The sequence below is a fragment of the Hoplias malabaricus genome, chromosome Y (genome assembly GCF_029633855.1).
Source record: "Hoplias malabaricus isolate fHopMal1 chromosome Y, fHopMal1.hap1, whole genome shotgun sequence".
Lineage (NCBI taxonomy): Eukaryota > Metazoa > Chordata > Actinopteri > Characiformes > Erythrinidae > Hoplias > Hoplias malabaricus.
The window spans coordinates 9,627,413-9,644,593 of NC_089820.1; the positions used below are offsets into that span (position 1 = coordinate 9,627,413).

Genomic DNA, 17,181 nt, shown 5'->3' on the forward strand with positions numbered 1-17,181 from the left:
CCCCTTTCACACATGAACTCTGGAGAATCTCTACAGAAACCCCAGAGTGTCAGGTCCGGAGCACACAGTGGGAGATCTGTATCAGACATGCTTTTTCAGCGGGAAATATGCTGCATAATTTAGGTTGGGGTAGCACCTGTGCAATATTAGCGAATGAGTTCACACATGACTCTGATTTTACCTGGGTTCTAGGGTGCTGGGGGATAAAGTCTGCATGAAACTGGAACAAATATTGTGTTGTTTACATTCATACAGCTCTGGTAAATTCCGGGACATTTCTGGGTTACTGTGCCTGTGTGAAAGGGGCTTTACTTAGAAAACATGATGCATTTAAAAAACTGTCTGGGCTTAAATCGAAAAAGTACCAGCCACTTTTGAAAAGGTGAAATACCTCACTATGTTGTCATGATTCAACTGTCCAGAATTTCTAGGGTCACAAACAAGCAAATCAATAAATAGCACTAGGCTTAACCCGTCTGGGAAACCACCCCAATAACTGTTAAATGAAATTAAACTATGTGAAAAAAAAGTATTATACAATCATTAGCAAGAATTTTTTGACCATTATTAATTATAGTAACACTAAAAATAATGACCAATAAGAGTTAATAAAGAATAATTATAATAATAGTCCAGGTCTAACCATCAAAATAAATATATTTTATTAAAAATACAAATAAAAATATTCAAAACCAACTCTGTGTTAATGAACATACGAAATTTATTTAAACAGTATTTACTTTTTCTTATGTAAAATTTTTTACATATTATTTTTAAATAAAGGGAACTTACTGTTGTGTTTATGGGCGGCGCGCATGCGCATTACTTCTCTTCCGTATATCCGCCAGCTTCCTCCTACGAGGGCGAACTTCTTTATTTTTTACGTTTAGCCTTTTTTTATTGAACTTGTCATTTTAGTCATATTTCACATTTTTTTGCGCCTGTAAGACCGGGTTTAGAGACGCGGCTGATCTGTAGAGTCTCTGAAATGTCTAAACCTCCTCCCAAACCAGCGAAACCAGGTAAGAACTGCGCTGAAAGTCTATCAAACTGTGTTTTTTAAAGTTTCGATTCATTATTGAACGTTACAAGATCGATTTTACTACTAGGTCACACACCCTGGGCTTTTAAGGCGCGGATCTGTTGTTGATACTTTGCGTGTTTTGAACGATAAAGCTGAAATTGGCTTCTTTTTGAATTTATTCGTTCCACCTTAAATGGTTTAGTAGTTATATTGTGAGGCTGTGCTGGATATTTTAAGGTGGTATGTACCCACCCAGTTCAGTTTGACAGTAATATTATCAGTATTACCGACTCTGTTTCTATTGTATAAGTGTGTGTGCGCATGTGCGATATATATATATATATATATATATATATACACACCAATTACATAAAACTGTAGAAGTATTATCTGTATTAACATTTAGTCTTGTATAATATTCTTTATATTAATTTAGTTACTATGTGTAGTATGTTATTTTACTGTAAGAATTTCATAGAAGTCCTGTAGATCTGTTAAAAACAAATAATAGCCATATACGTCATTTAAAAGTCTATATTTAGCATGAGTCCATATTTAGGTTTTACTCCACTTCCTCAGACACATGTCAGATTATTGGCTCTTAGTGGATTAATGCCATAAGCTGGTTTATTATATTATTGGGATTTTGTTTAGTTAGTGTTGGGGGTGGGAGACAGTGTATCTGAATTGCAGGTGGGGGACAACAGGGTGTGTGTGGAGCATGAAGCAGGCTTGGGCGTGTTTGAGAAGTTTAAATCAGCTTTAGGCAGGTTTCCTCAATTACAAGTAGTACTTTTAGTATTTATTTGTATGTGTGTGTGTGTTTGGCTTTAACAGGTCAGGTGAAGGTGTTCAGGGCATTGTACACCTTTGACCCACGGACGGTGTGTGATCCTCAGAGTTCAATATATTTCCTTTTAAAGTTAAAGTTTATTAAGTACTGTAATCATCATAACCAACTATAGGTGGCTGAACTGTTTAATCTTGTATGTTTTAGCCAGATGAATTGTACTTTGAGGAAGGAGATATTCTGTACATCTCAGACACAGTGAGTTTACCCTCCTATTTATCTATCTATCTATCTATCTATCTATCTAAAGCACGCCACTCTCTTACCCTCTCCCTCCCCAATGTATTATAGGTATGTGTTGTGTATTGAGTAGTTGGTGACATACTGTTTGATGTGTTTATAGAGTGACAGTAACTGGTGGAAAGGAACCTGCCGAGGAAGAACTGGTCTCATCCCCAGCAACTATGGTCAGTAAGTCCCATCCACACCCATAAACTACTGTTAAAGTACTGACTCTCCAATGTAACAAAAAACAAACAACTGTTACAGTGCAGACTCTCCACTGTAGCACAAATTAACTACTGTTAAACTTCCTAATCTCCACTTTAACACAAATATGACACTGTTATATTACTAATACTCCAGTTTAACACTGCTCAAACTCAACCTAAATGCAGAATCAGTGCCTCACAACAGTCTAAATTCCATATTTAGTAAACTAATAAATACATCTGCATGAATTAGGGCATGCCGCATGATAAATGAGGCACTGGTAGGTTGGAACTTGATTTAATGCACTAAACTGATTTATCAACTGCATGCATTTCTCACCTTGTTTCCATGTTGATCAAACCTCTGATCTTCTGATTCATGAATCAGAAGATAAATGGTTCACTCAGCACGATTGTTTTTACTTTGATGAATTAGGGTCATAGGCCAATTTGTAATTTTTTGGCCAATTTGTAATTTGGAGGACAGTAAACATGCACTGATTACAGTGGGTTGTGACACATGGTGCTGCCAGGTTGTGTGACTGCTAAAAACCACAAGTGCAATGTTCTTTTGGAGCAAAATGCTGTAGCACCTCTGACAGGTCTGAAAGACACAACCAGCTTCTGAACTTTAACCATTAAAATATATCTTACAATTTCTAACAAGATATAGGTGAGTTCCTTAAATTACAACATTTCTGCATCATTACACAAATTATAATTTCATTCATATCACAAAATATTATTTTATATATATATATGTATGTATGTATGTGTGTGTGTGTTTTCTGTATTTTGATGGATGTGTGTAAATGTGTTTATTCTATGTTTAATATGTGTGTTTGTGTAAAATTTCATTATTGTGTATTTTTGTCAGTTGCTGAACAGGCCGAATCCATTGATAACCCACTGCATGAAGCAGCCAAAAGAGGTGCTCCACATTTAGTGTTTTATTCAGAATTGTTACCTTACCTTAATATAGTCTCCTTCAGATGACTGGCACATAATTGTTTTTGTATCTTTACAACCTTTAGTAAAAATGTTTTTATATGTCTGTGTGTATGGAGGTAATCTGAGCTGGTTGAGAGAGTGTTTGGACAACAGGGTTGGTATTAATGGACTGGATAAAGCAGGGAATACAGCACTGTACTGGGGATGCCATGGAGGACACAAAGGTAATTTGTTTTTGAGACCCACCTTAAGCATAAAAGCTGAGGCACTAGGTAAAATTTAAATAAAAATAAAATGAAATGATGTGCAAATAATTTAAAAATAATAATCCTATATATAATGAAAAATAATACAAAGATGATATTTAAAATTTTATTATTAAGTTTACGGCCCATTGCACCGTAGCCAACCTGCCTGGACATGGCCACAGGAGGAAACTTGACCTTGGATTGAACAGAATAATCGTGTGAATGATACAACAAAGAAAAAAATCCTAAAATTCACAAGGTGAACCTGAGGCCAAGGTGCATCAGTATCTCATCTGAGAGAATATTCTTTGGAAACAGACTTGTAGCTTTTTGCCAAGTCACATTAGCTATATGTTCACAGATGAAATAATAGAGAAGATTTCAAAGGAAAGAACACAATTTCTGCTGTGAAACAGGGGAGAATTGGTTGTATTTTGGGCCTGCTTTACTGTGTCTAGAATGAAGTGTATTGAAACTGTGCAGGGCACAATGAAATCTCAAGACTATAAAGTCATTACGGAGAAAAACATGCTGCTAAGAGACAAAAAGCTCTGACTCTTTTGCAGATAATGTGTCCTCCAACAGGATAATTACCTCAAATGCACAGTTAAAAAGACTCAATGGATAAAAACAAAACACAGGACTACTACAAAATGGCTTTATAACTCTGATATAATACCTCTGATCTGAATCCTATCAAATATCCTGTAAAGAGCTTAGACATTCTGTCTGGAGAAGACACCCTTCAAGCATGAGACAGTTAGGTAGTCTTCTCAGGAAGAGTGGCAACCCAACCCTAACTGTTGAAAGGTACAGAAGTTCCGTTCAGGGCTACAGGAATCAATCATTTCCAGAGATTGCCTTTAAAAGTTGTGCAACAAAATATTAGGTTAATGGTCTCCTGGTTGTTGTGCATGACATATTCATTTGTTTTATTATTTAAAGATAAATCAAAATTAAAAGCAAAAGTGGATTTTTTTTGTTTGTTTACCATAGAAAAAACAATGATGGATAAATTCATGCTCATCACATACTCACTGTACCATGCTGATGTACTTTGCTTGTCTTGTAGATGTGGTGGAGCTGTTGCTTGCTCAGCCGAACTGTGAGGTGAATCAACAGGTGGGTTTAAAGCTGTAGTTCAGAAACAACAACAACATGTCCTTGCGTTTCAAATTATGTTATTGTGTATAATTATCATCATTTTGAACACTTACTAATAAACACACCACTCAGTCAAAATCTGGGATTTCTAAAATGAATTTTTAAAATGGCTAACAGAGGATGACAGCCTTTTACTCTTCTGACCCAGAGGCTGTGGGCTTCTGTGTTTTTAAATGTTCTCATGACCGAATTTCAAGTATATACACTTATGGTTTCAGATTATCTAATAAAGTATAAAGTGATTTGTTGATACTCTATATGGACACCAGTATTGGGAAACCACCACATTACACCTACAGGAGATTTTATGAAATCTAATTTGAAATCTATAGGCATAAATATGGAATCAGAACATATTTGCAGCTGTAAAAGATTTCATTCTTCTGGGAAGCCTTTCCCACAAGAGTTTGTCTGTGGGAATGTTTGCCTATTCATCCAGATGAGCATTTATGAGGACAGACAATGATTTTGGACAAGAGGACCTGATTAATTCTTGCTTGCCATGTTGAAACTAGTTAAATTTTAGTTGTTTTTTTTTTTGTTTTTGTTTTTTTTAATAAAATTATCGTTTTCATTTTTATTACTATGCATCAGTTACCATAAATCTGCAGGTACCACAAAAATAGCAGGAGAATGTTTGTTTGAATTACAATTGTCACAAATATAAAGTTACACAAATAACACTTATTTTACACCTACTATATTGGGTTCTGATAAATATTTGTATGTTATAAATATTGGTAATTTAATAAAAGCATTTTAATTCACTCTACAGTTTTTAGAAAGATTTTAATATTTGATATTTATATATAGTTTCCTTTTAAAACTGTGACAATGTTACATATATTTTCAATGCAGATATTATCCATATTGATCAATATAATCTTTTCTATCTTGATAACGTTTTTGCCCATATTGCCCAGGCCTACTCAAAGACTGTTTTTATTGTAAAAGCAGCATGTAAGGACATGCATTTGATTTGCCAAAAGAAAGGTGAGGGGTGTTCCAACAGTATATCCTGGCTGTAGATGATATGATGAAGAGTAGATGATGTTGTGATGTGATATAGATGTCATAATAATGTCCAATAATGTTATAATGTGGTGCAAAATTTATAATGAAATTATACATATTATAATGAAGTGTAGATGATTTAGTATTTTGGTGTGAATACTATGATGAGGTGTAGATGCTTTAAGGGTGTGGTGTAAATGAACTGATGTTGATTTGTCGGTGAAAACGTTATACTCTGGCTATTAATTGTAACTTATTGTAAGGCCTTTTTTTTCCCCATCCTGCAGAATAAACTGGGAGACACTGCTCTTCATGCTGCATCCTGGAAGGGATACTCCGACATCGTCCAGATGCTTCTCAACCGCAGTATGCAACACATATATGTACACTGTAAACATACACTGTACATACAAATATTTACTCTACACAAATATATACTGATCAGACACAACATTAAACCTACAGACATGTGAGATGAATTGATTATCTCATTACAGTGGCACGGGTGGGATATGTTAGGCAACAAATGTACAGTTAGTTATTGAAGTTGGTTTGCTTAAAGCAGGGAAATTTTGTCACCATGGAAGGGCCTACAAAATTGTGGGCAGGTGTTTTTAATGTTATAATAACACACATATACTTACACATTTACACTGTACATAGTAACACACAGAAAAAAAACCCACTGTTGGTTGTCTGGAAGTCTGTGGCCTACATATATAATGATGTGTTTATTTGTGTGAGTAGATGCCAGGACTGATGTTCTGAATAATGAGAAGAAGACAGCGCTGGAGATGGCAACTAATGCACAGTGTGCTTCTCTCCTCAAAAAGAAACAGGGCAACGGTGAGGATACAAACCATACAAAAAACACATTCATCTTCATTAACCCAAACAAAACGCTCTACACAAATGTATGTAACAGTGTGTAGCTGTTCAGATCTTATCAGATAGTTCAGTCAACCGATAGTAAATGAGAGTACTGTGAGAGAACTAAGCAAAAGTGTCTAGAAAGCCAGTGTTTCTCACCTTATGCCTCATGTTTGTAATAAATAGAGGCTTATGATCAACAGGGACTGAAACAGGTAATTCTGAATGTTTCAGACAGGTAAAGAATTGTGCCATGTTGTTTTATTTATTTATTGTAGCATGTCACAGACATTATTACACTCCTAGGAAACTCTGTTAACTTGTGGAAAAAGGAGTATAATATGTCCCCTTTTTAAGTAAAATGTTTTTCATATATACACTGAGATTGCTTAATAATATTGTGTATATGAATTCTGTTTTTATTTGCAGTAATAACCCGCACTCACAGTAATGCAGAGGAATATCTGGATGATGAAGACTCGGACTGAGTGGTGAAGAGGCAATTTCTGGAACATTCCATAACCGCACACAGACACACGTGTATGCAAATACATGCACTCTTTCTATCAGTGTGTAAATCAGTTGTGGTTTATTAATAACATTCTGTTTAATTTAAACATAAAGCCTTATAGCTGTTGCTGTAGCTTTCACTGACCAGCAGCCTTTATTTTATAAAAATACAGAGATTATAAACACTGCCCCCTGCAGGAGAAACACAACCATTTCATCTGACAGTTTTCTGGACATTATTAATTTAACAAATTTCCTTTAAAACGGATGGTGGAATGATTAAAGAGAGTAAATGTGTGGCTGAAGTGTCCCCTGACAGCTGTGTTTAGATCATTTTGTTAAAAGAACCTTTTGTGTTCTCTGTTAGTTTTGTTTTATTAAATTTTCACAAAGCAAACTATGCAAATAAAACTGTTTTTATTTCTGCATCACGTTGTCCTTGATGTAATTGAATATATTTAATTGAAAACATCAGTAACATTTCTAATGTTGAATTTTTGAAAAATATAGGCCCATTTTAAATTTGTTGCTAGAAACACATTACAAGTAAAGTTGGGGTGGGGTGAGAAAAGACAGGTTTTATGTCTTTTTGTTGTTTTGTTTTTGTGTGGAACACTACAGACACTAAGGTAATTGACCACAGGTCAATGACATGATTGTGTATAAAAAAATGTAAGTCAGAGAGGCTGAGACATTCAGATATAAAGATGGGGAAGTGTTCACCATTTTGACTGCTAGCAAAAATAGCTAAATTATACACAAATCACATATCATTAAAAGATTCAGAGAATCCAGGGAAACATCTGTATACAAGGGACAAAGCCCAAAACTAATATTGTATTGATGATTTTGTTCTGATTTTGGAAAAAGAACTCTTGAAAAGACTGAAAGAACTCAGCAGTGATAAAACCCAGCATAACAATCCAGTACTGTTTGATAAGCACAGGTGAAATTAATAGGGAACATCTCAATGGAGGAGTCTTTACTGTCACCAGCTACCAACCATTTTCTCATCATTCAAGGGTATGAACATTTAAGGAAATTAATGGTATACATCTTGGGGTAAGAGCTACCCACACGCTCAGTTTTGTGCAAAATTTTTCTGAAAGTTTCAGTTTAATTGCACTTTTAAAAATAGATTAATTCATGTCATTTGGGAAATATTTTTAAGTGAATGTAGTGTTTGGAGTCTAGCCCAAGGAATTCTCATTGGTGTAATGGTTTGTTCCTGCCCTAACCCTAACACACCATCTTATGATTTCCCCAAACATTTTTAGATTTTACTTTGATCAGCCATTAAATTATGACCACCACCTTATTTCTACACTCACTGTTTTTTCCCGCAGACACACTGACCACAAAGTACCACTTAGTTTTTCCCCAATTACAGATGGGAGACCTTAGGTTGCCCTGTATACTTTGTTAGCTTAATTTCACCCTGTTTTCAATGGTCAGGAAGCCCAAAGGACCACCACAGAGCAGGTATGCTTTGGGTGGTGGATCATTCTCAGCAGTGCGGTGACTGATGTGTGTGCTATGTTGGTATGAGTGGATCAGACAGAGCAGGGCTGCTGGAGTATTTAACCCTGCAGTGTTTCTGCTGGACCGAGAACAATCCAAAATGTCCAGCCAATAGGGTCCTGTATGCAAAAATGAGGGACTTGGGGATGACAAGATTGAACTACAGCAACAGATGAACTACCATCTCTGACTTTACATCTACAAGGTGGACCAACAAAGTAGGTGTGTCTTACAGAGTGGACAGAGAATGGATACTGTTTAAAACCTCCAGCAGCACTGCTGTGTCTGATCCGCTCGTAATAGCACAACACACATTAACACACCACAACTATTTCAGTGTCACTGTAGCGCTGAGAATGATCCACCACCCAGATCATAGAATCAAATTATAGCTGCTCTGTGGTGGCCCTGTGGGGTTCCTGAACGTTGAAGAAAAGTGTGAAAGGGGGCAAACATTATATGCAGAGCATCATTTTGTAATTGCAGAACAACAAAATCCTCCTGTAGAGTCAATGGAGCTGATTGAAAGGACAGTGAGTGTTGAAACTATATACCATAATATATATTAAGTATATTGTCATTCAAACACCTAAATGGATAAAAAGAATTCAGAATTTTTGCTTATAATATGAACATATTTTATCTACTTTTCAGAAGGGTAAAAATAGTGAAGTACTTGGGTATATAAACACAAATGATGACTACACACCTACACAGATGGTGACTACACACGTAATGCTCATGTGATTTCAGGTAAAAATACACAGAATGATGGCTCCAGGTCAGAGGTGTGAGAGGTGGAAAGAGAGATGATTGGCTCTTGCCACCCACGGTTGGAAAATTTACAGTAAGGAAAATGGATAAAATGGCACACTTGTAAGAAGGCTGAAGGTTTGCAATTAGCAAAAGTGACTTTTTCAGCATCTGCTGGGGTAAGACTGGTGTCATTAGGCAGCCTTTCACTGGGATAGGTGAGTTAGAAGAAAACATTATTACATTGACTCGCTATTGTGCTTAACTGATTTTTTTGTTTTGAACATCCTAAATCATTTATATTTTGCATAAAACTATTAAACATTTTATTTGAAAAATCAAACAGTAAAGTTAGACCATGCAATAATACATTTTTAAAGCAGTAAATTGTAATAGGTATTATTTTTCATCTGTCTGACAAACTAATGATTAAGGTTAATTCCAGAAGGTTCCAGAATTCCAGAATATGAAGCCTGCTCGTCAACTTCACACCGTCACTCCTTTAAGAGAGAGTTTGTCCCTCTCAAAAATAGCAGGTACTTCTGTGTATCTGAAGCTAGACTCCTGCCAGCCCACAGGTTCCTTTAAAATTCGGGGCATTGGCCACTTGTGTAAAATGGTGAGTCAGTCATTTCAATAGCACTTCAATAGCTCTGTGTCTTGTGATAATGTGTTCATATGTTTTCTAAAGCAGGGGCCTGTTTTTTCCCCCTATGTACTTTACTACAATATCATGATTATATTAGCCTAACATGAGTCTGTTTAAATGAACCAACCACATGTCCTTTCATTTGAACCTGAAAGGGAATCGGCTGCAAATTACAACTTTGTGTTCTCTTTATGTTCACACTGTAAGCAGATTTTAAAGTGAGATAAAGTCAATCAATTTCTTTCTTGTTCACACCACAGTTGTGAAACTATGAATAACGAGTTGTACACTTAAGATGTCCACTTTTCCATTAGGTTTTATTCATAGAGCATTATTTTACAACTGTCAAAGAGCAGCGGTACAGAATTCTGCATCCTAGCCTTCGAGTGAGCAGAGTGATACAACAGGAGCAAGGACAATAGTCTCTTCATGCTTCTTTTGTTTATTGCACTAATAAGTGTATGTATGTGGGTGTGTGTATGTGTGTGTGTTTGGTTGTAAATGGGAGAAAGAGCGTCACTTCTTGTTCTCACCTTTCATCTTTTTTTCATGTACTTTTGTCACATTGTTTCGCATTGTTTTATGCAGCACTCTGTCACATCCTCCTGCTACTACACAATCCCAGGTGCAGACATTGTTTGCATACATTGGAGTGGATCACTCATTAACTTGTTCTCTACTGAATACATAGCATTTGCTACATCATGATTTGACTAGGGAATAAGCATTAGAGTGAATGGTTTTTCAAACACTACAGAAAAAATATAATTTAATTAATGCACACTATGTTAGGAATTCAGCAACTGCACTAATGTGTGGTGTATATATTGTGCCATGCAGTGTACATCCTTTGTACACTACAATTTGTAGTGAATAATGGGCATTGTATAATACACTATATAGTGAGTTAAATTAATCCCTATATAGGGCACAATTTTCATAATATGGAGACGTTGCTAACACAGCTTTTGTTTGATTTTGTTGGCACCATATATGTCAGGCCCTAAATCAAAATGTAAAGCTGATGGGGCCTGCATTGCTTAAACAATGCACAAACCAAGCCGAAAAAAACAAACAAAAACAAACGGGCAATACTGAGAACTCTGCTGGAAAAGTAGTTTGTTTATAGGTCTGTTTAGTGGGGGTCGTGATCACATTTGCAAATGAAACCATGACTCAGCTGACTAAGATAACTTCAAACACTGAAATTGCAAAAGTGTGAAAACGCCCTAAGAATTACTTATATGAATGGGTGGGGACAATGCTGTGGGTGTTAACTGATGTGGGTGTGGGACTTCTTTTCATTGTCTGCTTAGTAATAGCTCAGGTTATAATGAAGTTGGACAAGTTTGAAACTGGTAATATGTTAATAATGTTGGGTTTGTAAGTTTATACTTGTGAGAACTCATCCCCATTCTTTATCTTGAGCTAGCTTTTTTTTTTAAATGTTTGTGACCCATGTATCTATTCTCTCTCTCTTTCCACAGTGGGCTGAAACTGGCTGCAGTCGATTTGTCTGCTGTTCTGGTGAGATTAACTTACAAACACAGAGCAAAACATGGATGTTAAACTAATGTGCATAATGTCAGACAGGATGTTTCCTAACAAAAACAACACTCTAAATTTACCTTGTTTGCTAAACACAAACTTTCCTCCTTACTGAATATTTATATTTTGTTGGAAAATGTTGGAAAGATGAGGTAGTCCTACAAATTTGTAGGATCATGTTATTTTTTTCTGTATGCGCTACTAGGAGGCAATGCTGGCATGGCAACTGCATACTCTGCACGGAAGTTGGGAGTGCCTGCCACTATAGTGGTGCCCAGTCTCACCCCTTCTTGCACTGTGCAAAGACTATGTGATGAAGAAGCAGATGTAATCATCCATGGCAAGGTGGTTATTGATGACGTATTTTAAAGTTTTTCACAGCAGCATTATGTGTTTAATTTCATGCTGCTTTATTTGTGTGGCATAATAAGCTTGCAAGGAAACATGAACATTTATGAATGTCATTTTACACATATTGTAACATCCAGAATAATTCAGTAATAAATAGGTAATTGTTCTCCTTTTCACAGTCACTGAATGAGAGCTTTGAATATGGTCAGAAGCTAGTGTCTGAAAACTCTGGCTGGGTATTCATCTCTCCCTTTGATGATCCACTTATTTGGTGAGTAGTTATGTATTCATTTAGCAGTCCGTCTTATCCAGACCACTTTGCAAAAGCTGCAAACATGAAAACAAAAACCCATGCAAATTATCCTGAAAGCAAGGAAGGATGTAGATTATGGCATTGACAGATTGTTGTGGTTGTGGTAGTGCATTTTTGGCCCATTCTTGCTTGATGTAAAATTTTAACTACTCAGCAATCTAGGGCCTCTGTTGTTGTATATTGGGCTTCATTATGCATTACAAACCTTCCAGTGGGAGTCTTGGATCTGTGCTGCAGGAATGCCAGGCTACAGCCTGCACTTACTTTAAAGCCACACTGCTGTAAGTAGCAAGTGCACAATGCGGCCTGGCAATATCTAGCATATATTGCTACAAAAATGCTTATGTACCGCTTAGAATGAATGATGCCTTTACAGATATGCAAGTAACTTACACTATATGGACAAAGATATTTAGACACACATTACACCTACAAGACCTTGTATGACATTTAGAATGGGCTGTCAAGCAAGCAGTGTGTCTGTGGGGATTTCAGCTTATTCATCTACAAGAGCTTATATGAGGTCAGAGATTGATGTTGGACAAAAGGGCCTGGCTTGAGGTGATGAGATCAGGGTTCTGTTCAGGTCAGTAAAGTCTTTCCACACCAATCTCATTGGTGAGTGAGTCCATTACTGAACTTGCTTTGTGCACTGGGGTACAGTCATGCTGAAACAGTAAAGAGCCTTTCCCACACTGTTCCCACCAAGCTGGAATTTTCCAAAATCTCTTGGTATACTGAAGCATTAAGATTAAGAACTAAGGGGCCTAGGCCAATCACTGAAAAACAACCCTATAGCATTATTCATCCTCCACCAAACTGTTTGGTTGTCACTATGCAGTCAGTAAGGTAATGCTCTCTTAGCATTCATCAAATCCAGGCTCATTCATCAGACTGCCAGGCACAGAAGTGGATTTGACACTCCACACGTTTACACTGCTCCATAGTCCAGTGATGGCATGCATTACACCACTCCATTTGACATTTGGCATTGTGCTCAGTGAAGTAAAGCAGTTCCTCAGCCATGGAATCCATGCCATGAAGATCCCAGGCTGATCTCAGCTCTTGGTGACCCTGCTCTGTAACTGCATGTGGTCTGTTGAGTTGTTATATGTGGCTGAATTGTTGTAGTTCCTAAAAACATTCACTTTTCAATAAAATGACTCATATGACCATGGACTATCTAGGAGAGAATACATTTCACAAACTCACTTGCAATGGTGTCATCCAATTATAGATCTATTCAAATACAGTGAGCTCCTTACAATCCTTTTTTTCACTAATGTTTGTAAAGGAAGACCGCATGGCTAGGTTCTTGATTTTATATGCCATATAGCAATGGGACTGAAGGAAATATTTTGTGATTAGGAGGTGTCTACGTATTTTATCTACATATAGTATGCTGTTAGCACTTACCCAACAACAAAACATGACAGTGGCTGTTTTTTTTCCCTTTTTTTAAATTTGCAATGTACAGGGTGGGCCATTTATATGGAAACACCTTAATAAAATGGGAATGGTTTATGATATTAACTTCCTGTTTGTGGCACATTAGTATATGGGAGGGGGGAAACTTTTCAAGATGGGTGGTGACCATGGCGGCCATTTTGAAGTTGGTCGTTTTGAATCTCAATAAGTTTGATGTGTCACATGACCCTCTTCCCATTGAAAAAACAAAAGTTGGATCCAAAAAGACTTCAAAATGGGCACCATGGTCACCACCCATCTTGAAAAGTTTCCCCCCTCCCATATCCTAATTTGCCACAAACAGGAAGTTAATATCACCAGCCCTTACTGAGAAATGTTACTAACATAACGTCTTATTTTGGTTGTTCAGTTTCAAGACTTGACGTGTCATTGCTTACAAAGAATTAAGACGTTCCCCAATGATCCTTTTACCGAAGCATAATTTGGAACTTTTAAAGATTTCCTAGATTTAAACAGCCCTTTGGAAGATTTGTAAATTGTTTCAGTCATTCTTCAGAATCAGTGTACATTAACACAAAATTATATATAAATATTCTATATAAAAAAACTATAGCAGCCCTGCTGTGTCTGATCCACGTGTACCAGCACAACACACATTAAGACACCATCATAATTTCAGTGTCACTGCAGCTCTGAGAATGATCCACCAGCTAAATAATTCCTGCTCTGTGGTGGTCCTATGGGGGTCCTGACCATAATTGAAGAGCAGGGTGAATGGCAAAGAGAAATGTATGCAGAGAAACAGATAAACTACAGTCTGTAATTGTAGAACTACAACATGCTTCTGTACGGTCAGTGGAGCTGATAAAATGGAAACTGAGTGTGAAGGTAGTTTTTCATAATCCAGTAATCGTTCAGTGTAGCCTTGAATTCATCAAATTCTTGTAATTGTAAAATAATGTAAAGGTTAGCTGACTAACCACAGGATCCTCTGCCAGCACAGTATAATTATAGGTTTAAATTTTCAGGGAAGGACACACCTCCCTGGTAAAAGAGCTGGAGTCACAGCTGGATGAGAAGCCTGGTGCAGTTGTGTTGTCAGTGGGTGGCGGTGGCCTCCTAAATGGAGTTGTTGAAGGTCTCCGACGTGTTGGATGGGAAGACGTCCCCATCATTGCTATGGAAACAGTGGGTGCTCACAGCCTCAATGAATCAATGAAAATGGGACACCTGGTAACCCTGCCAGCCATCACTAGGTAAGGGTTTCACATTGTAGTGTCAGATCAGCATATAAGGCCATTTAAACTGCAAATGTTTAAAAGGAAAAAAAAAGGGGAAAGGCAAGCAAAAGCTGGTGGGAAACAAACGTGAATAAATGCCTATTTTGTGTTTATGGTCTTTTAGCGTTGCTACTACACTGGGCCTTACGCAGGTGTCATCTCAAACTATGAAGCTAGTAACAGAACACACCGTCTACTCAGAGTTGGTCACAGACCAGGAAGCTGTATGGTCGACTGAGCGTTTCTTAGGTTAGTAGTGAAGCACAAAAACAGTAGTTAGTATTTTTTTTTTCATTTGCTACATCATTTGAATATAGCAGCTATCCTTCACCTTATGTGAAAATGTCATGACTGGATTAATAGAAATGCTTCAAAATTACTTGGAATAAAATCTTTTTATATTGACTTGACTTCTGTAAAGTTACTATATTACTGTTTTTCTCTGCACAGCAACGATATACCTCTTTAGACAATGAATAAAAGAAGAACAATAAATCTGATTTGATCATTATTTTATGTGTATATTTAAAGCCCACACTGTTAAAAACTACCATAACTATAAAACTGCTTAGAACAACTGATAATTTTCAGCTTAATCCACTGTACCTATGGCTTTTTGCCGGTAGATGATGAGAAGATTCTAGTTGAACCAGCTTGTGGTGCAACGCTTGGAGCTGTCTACTGCCACATCATCAGCCGGCTGCAGAAAGAGCATAAGCTGGCAAAGAAGTTGGGTCCCGTGGTTGTCGTGGTGTGTGGTGGCAACAATATCAGCATACATGAGCTTCAGAGGCTGAAGGAAAAGCTGGGCATGACCGTATGACCAACCTCCTAGAGTAGCACAGATTTCCAAAACACAAACCACATAGGAATTCTGGATTTATCTGGATAGTGAATAGTGCAATTATATCTCAGTTTCAAATACTTCAGCTCGTTAGCTCATGTGGAGAAACAGAAGAAAGCTGTTTTTAATGGAACTTACAGCCAGACAACCAAAGAACAGTTTGAATAGCTTTAGCTAAATATTTTCCACTGTTGCCATATTGTATCCTGTATTTAATACTGGATGTACTGAAAATGACTAATTCTTGCTCTTTGAAAAAGATTAACATTTATTACTGCTACTTCTTGTTTGAACCTATTTATTTGTATTATGCTTGTACTATTTTTAACATTGTTACACATCATTAGCATTTGCACTAACTGTACACTTATGTACTATTATAATTTATGCATTCTATTGAACCTTTAAGTGACAGAAATAAAAAGGTTTCCAATATGTTGACTTGCTTAATTGTATTTTATTTAAAAAACAAAACAAAAAACACCTATATATATATATATATTCAGGTGTTTTTTTTTGTTTTTTTTTTAAATGTCCGAAACTGAAAGAATCATATTCTTTGCAATATTCATTTGAGAAATGTTCTTTTAGAAATTTTTCACATTTGTCTTATGAATTTTGGCACCAAGTGATGAGCCATGGTGCATCTTTGCTTGCCAAGAGTCTTTGGCTGATGTCACTTTCTTACGTTTTCTTTTCACTTGCTAATAGTGGAATGTTAAACTGATGTTTAACATTGATATTCTGCTTTCTATAAACTTTTCAATCTTATTTTTCCCATCCCAACATTTGAGTATTGCGTTTTCAAATTCAAAATGTGTTTGTATTTATTTTTATATAGGTGGCTCTGATAGGTATCAGGTGGCTCAGGGAAAATATTTATTTTATATTGTCAGTTAAAAATAATTTAAAGAGAATTAACAATCGTTTTTGTCGGAGCATCATCTAAATGGCATATCTTTTGGGGTGTTTCTGGTTGGCAGTTTAGTACCTATCAAACATTGTCCAAGCAAAGGTCAGGCAGTGAACTGGTGAAAGGGTCATGGGCATCCAATGCCCGCTGATATGTGGTAACCATGTAATACAGCCATTACATTACACTGGCACTAAAGGCCAAGATTAAGCCAAGGAATAGTAATGAGCAGCATGGTTGTTTTGCCTATTCTACCTTGTAAGTGAGGACTGTGTAAATAATTTTTTAACCTGGCAGACAAAACTCATTTAGGGTTATTTTTCCCCAACTCATATCTGTTTCTGAAATAAAACATTACCATGATCAGTAATCATATTACTTAGGGCAATGGCTTTAGCTGTGATCCTATAAGTTAAACTCATCTTACACTGATGAAGCTGGTACCACATTTTCAAACATTTGTTTTTTTTTTATTAGGGGAGATACAATTGTCTCTATGTAGCTTACAAGTAGTTTGCA

At 36.6% G+C, this 17,181-nt stretch overlaps 2 protein-coding genes across 2 annotated transcripts; both read left to right on the plus strand.

Annotated features, from left to right (window-relative positions):
* Positions 1-845: 845 nt before the first annotated feature.
* Positions 846-7,484, plus strand: LOC136678892 (osteoclast-stimulating factor 1). Its single transcript, XM_066657070.1, has 10 exons — positions 846-1,022; positions 1,862-1,908; positions 2,022-2,072; positions 2,218-2,281; positions 3,183-3,236; positions 3,373-3,480; positions 4,577-4,626; positions 5,970-6,048; positions 6,430-6,528; positions 6,982-7,484. Exons 1-10 carry the CDS (start codon positions 989-991, stop codon positions 7,038-7,040), a joined length of 645 nt encoding a protein of 214 aa, XP_066513167.1. The 5' UTR covers positions 846-988; the 3' UTR covers positions 7,041-7,484.
* Positions 7,485-9,802: 2,318 nt separating this feature from the next.
* Positions 9,803-15,799, plus strand: LOC136677918 (L-serine dehydratase/L-threonine deaminase-like). Its single transcript, XM_066655625.1, has 7 exons — positions 9,803-9,955; positions 11,473-11,512; positions 11,739-11,878; positions 12,064-12,155; positions 14,654-14,881; positions 15,030-15,154; positions 15,532-15,799. Exons 1-7 carry the CDS (start codon positions 9,803-9,805, stop codon positions 15,726-15,728), a joined length of 975 nt encoding a protein of 324 aa, XP_066511722.1. The 3' UTR covers positions 15,729-15,799.
* The last annotated feature ends 1,382 nt before the right edge of the window (positions 15,800-17,181 follow it).

Coding starts and splice junctions, on each gene's coding strand:
- LOC136678892 (XM_066657070.1), top strand. CDS start 989: ATGTCTAAACCTCCTCCCAAACCAGCGAAACCAG. Junction 2,073..2,217: donor TTCTGTACATCTCAGACACA/GTGAGTTTACCC, acceptor ATGTGTTTATAG/AGTGACAGTAACTGGTGGAA. Junction 3,237..3,372: donor GCATGAAGCAGCCAAAAGAG/GTGCTCCACATT, acceptor GTGTGTATGGAG/GTAATCTGAGCTGGTTGAGA.
- LOC136677918 (XM_066655625.1), top strand. CDS start 9,803: ATGAAGCCTGCTCGTCAACTTCACACCGTCACTCCTTTAAGAGAGAGT. Junction 9,956..11,472: donor TTGGCCACTTGTGTAAAATG/GTGAGTCAGTCA, acceptor CTCTTTCCACAG/TGGGCTGAAACTGGCTGCAG. Junction 12,156..14,653: donor TTTGATGATCCACTTATTTG/GTGAGTAGTTAT, acceptor TTAAATTTTCAG/GGAAGGACACACCTCCCTGG.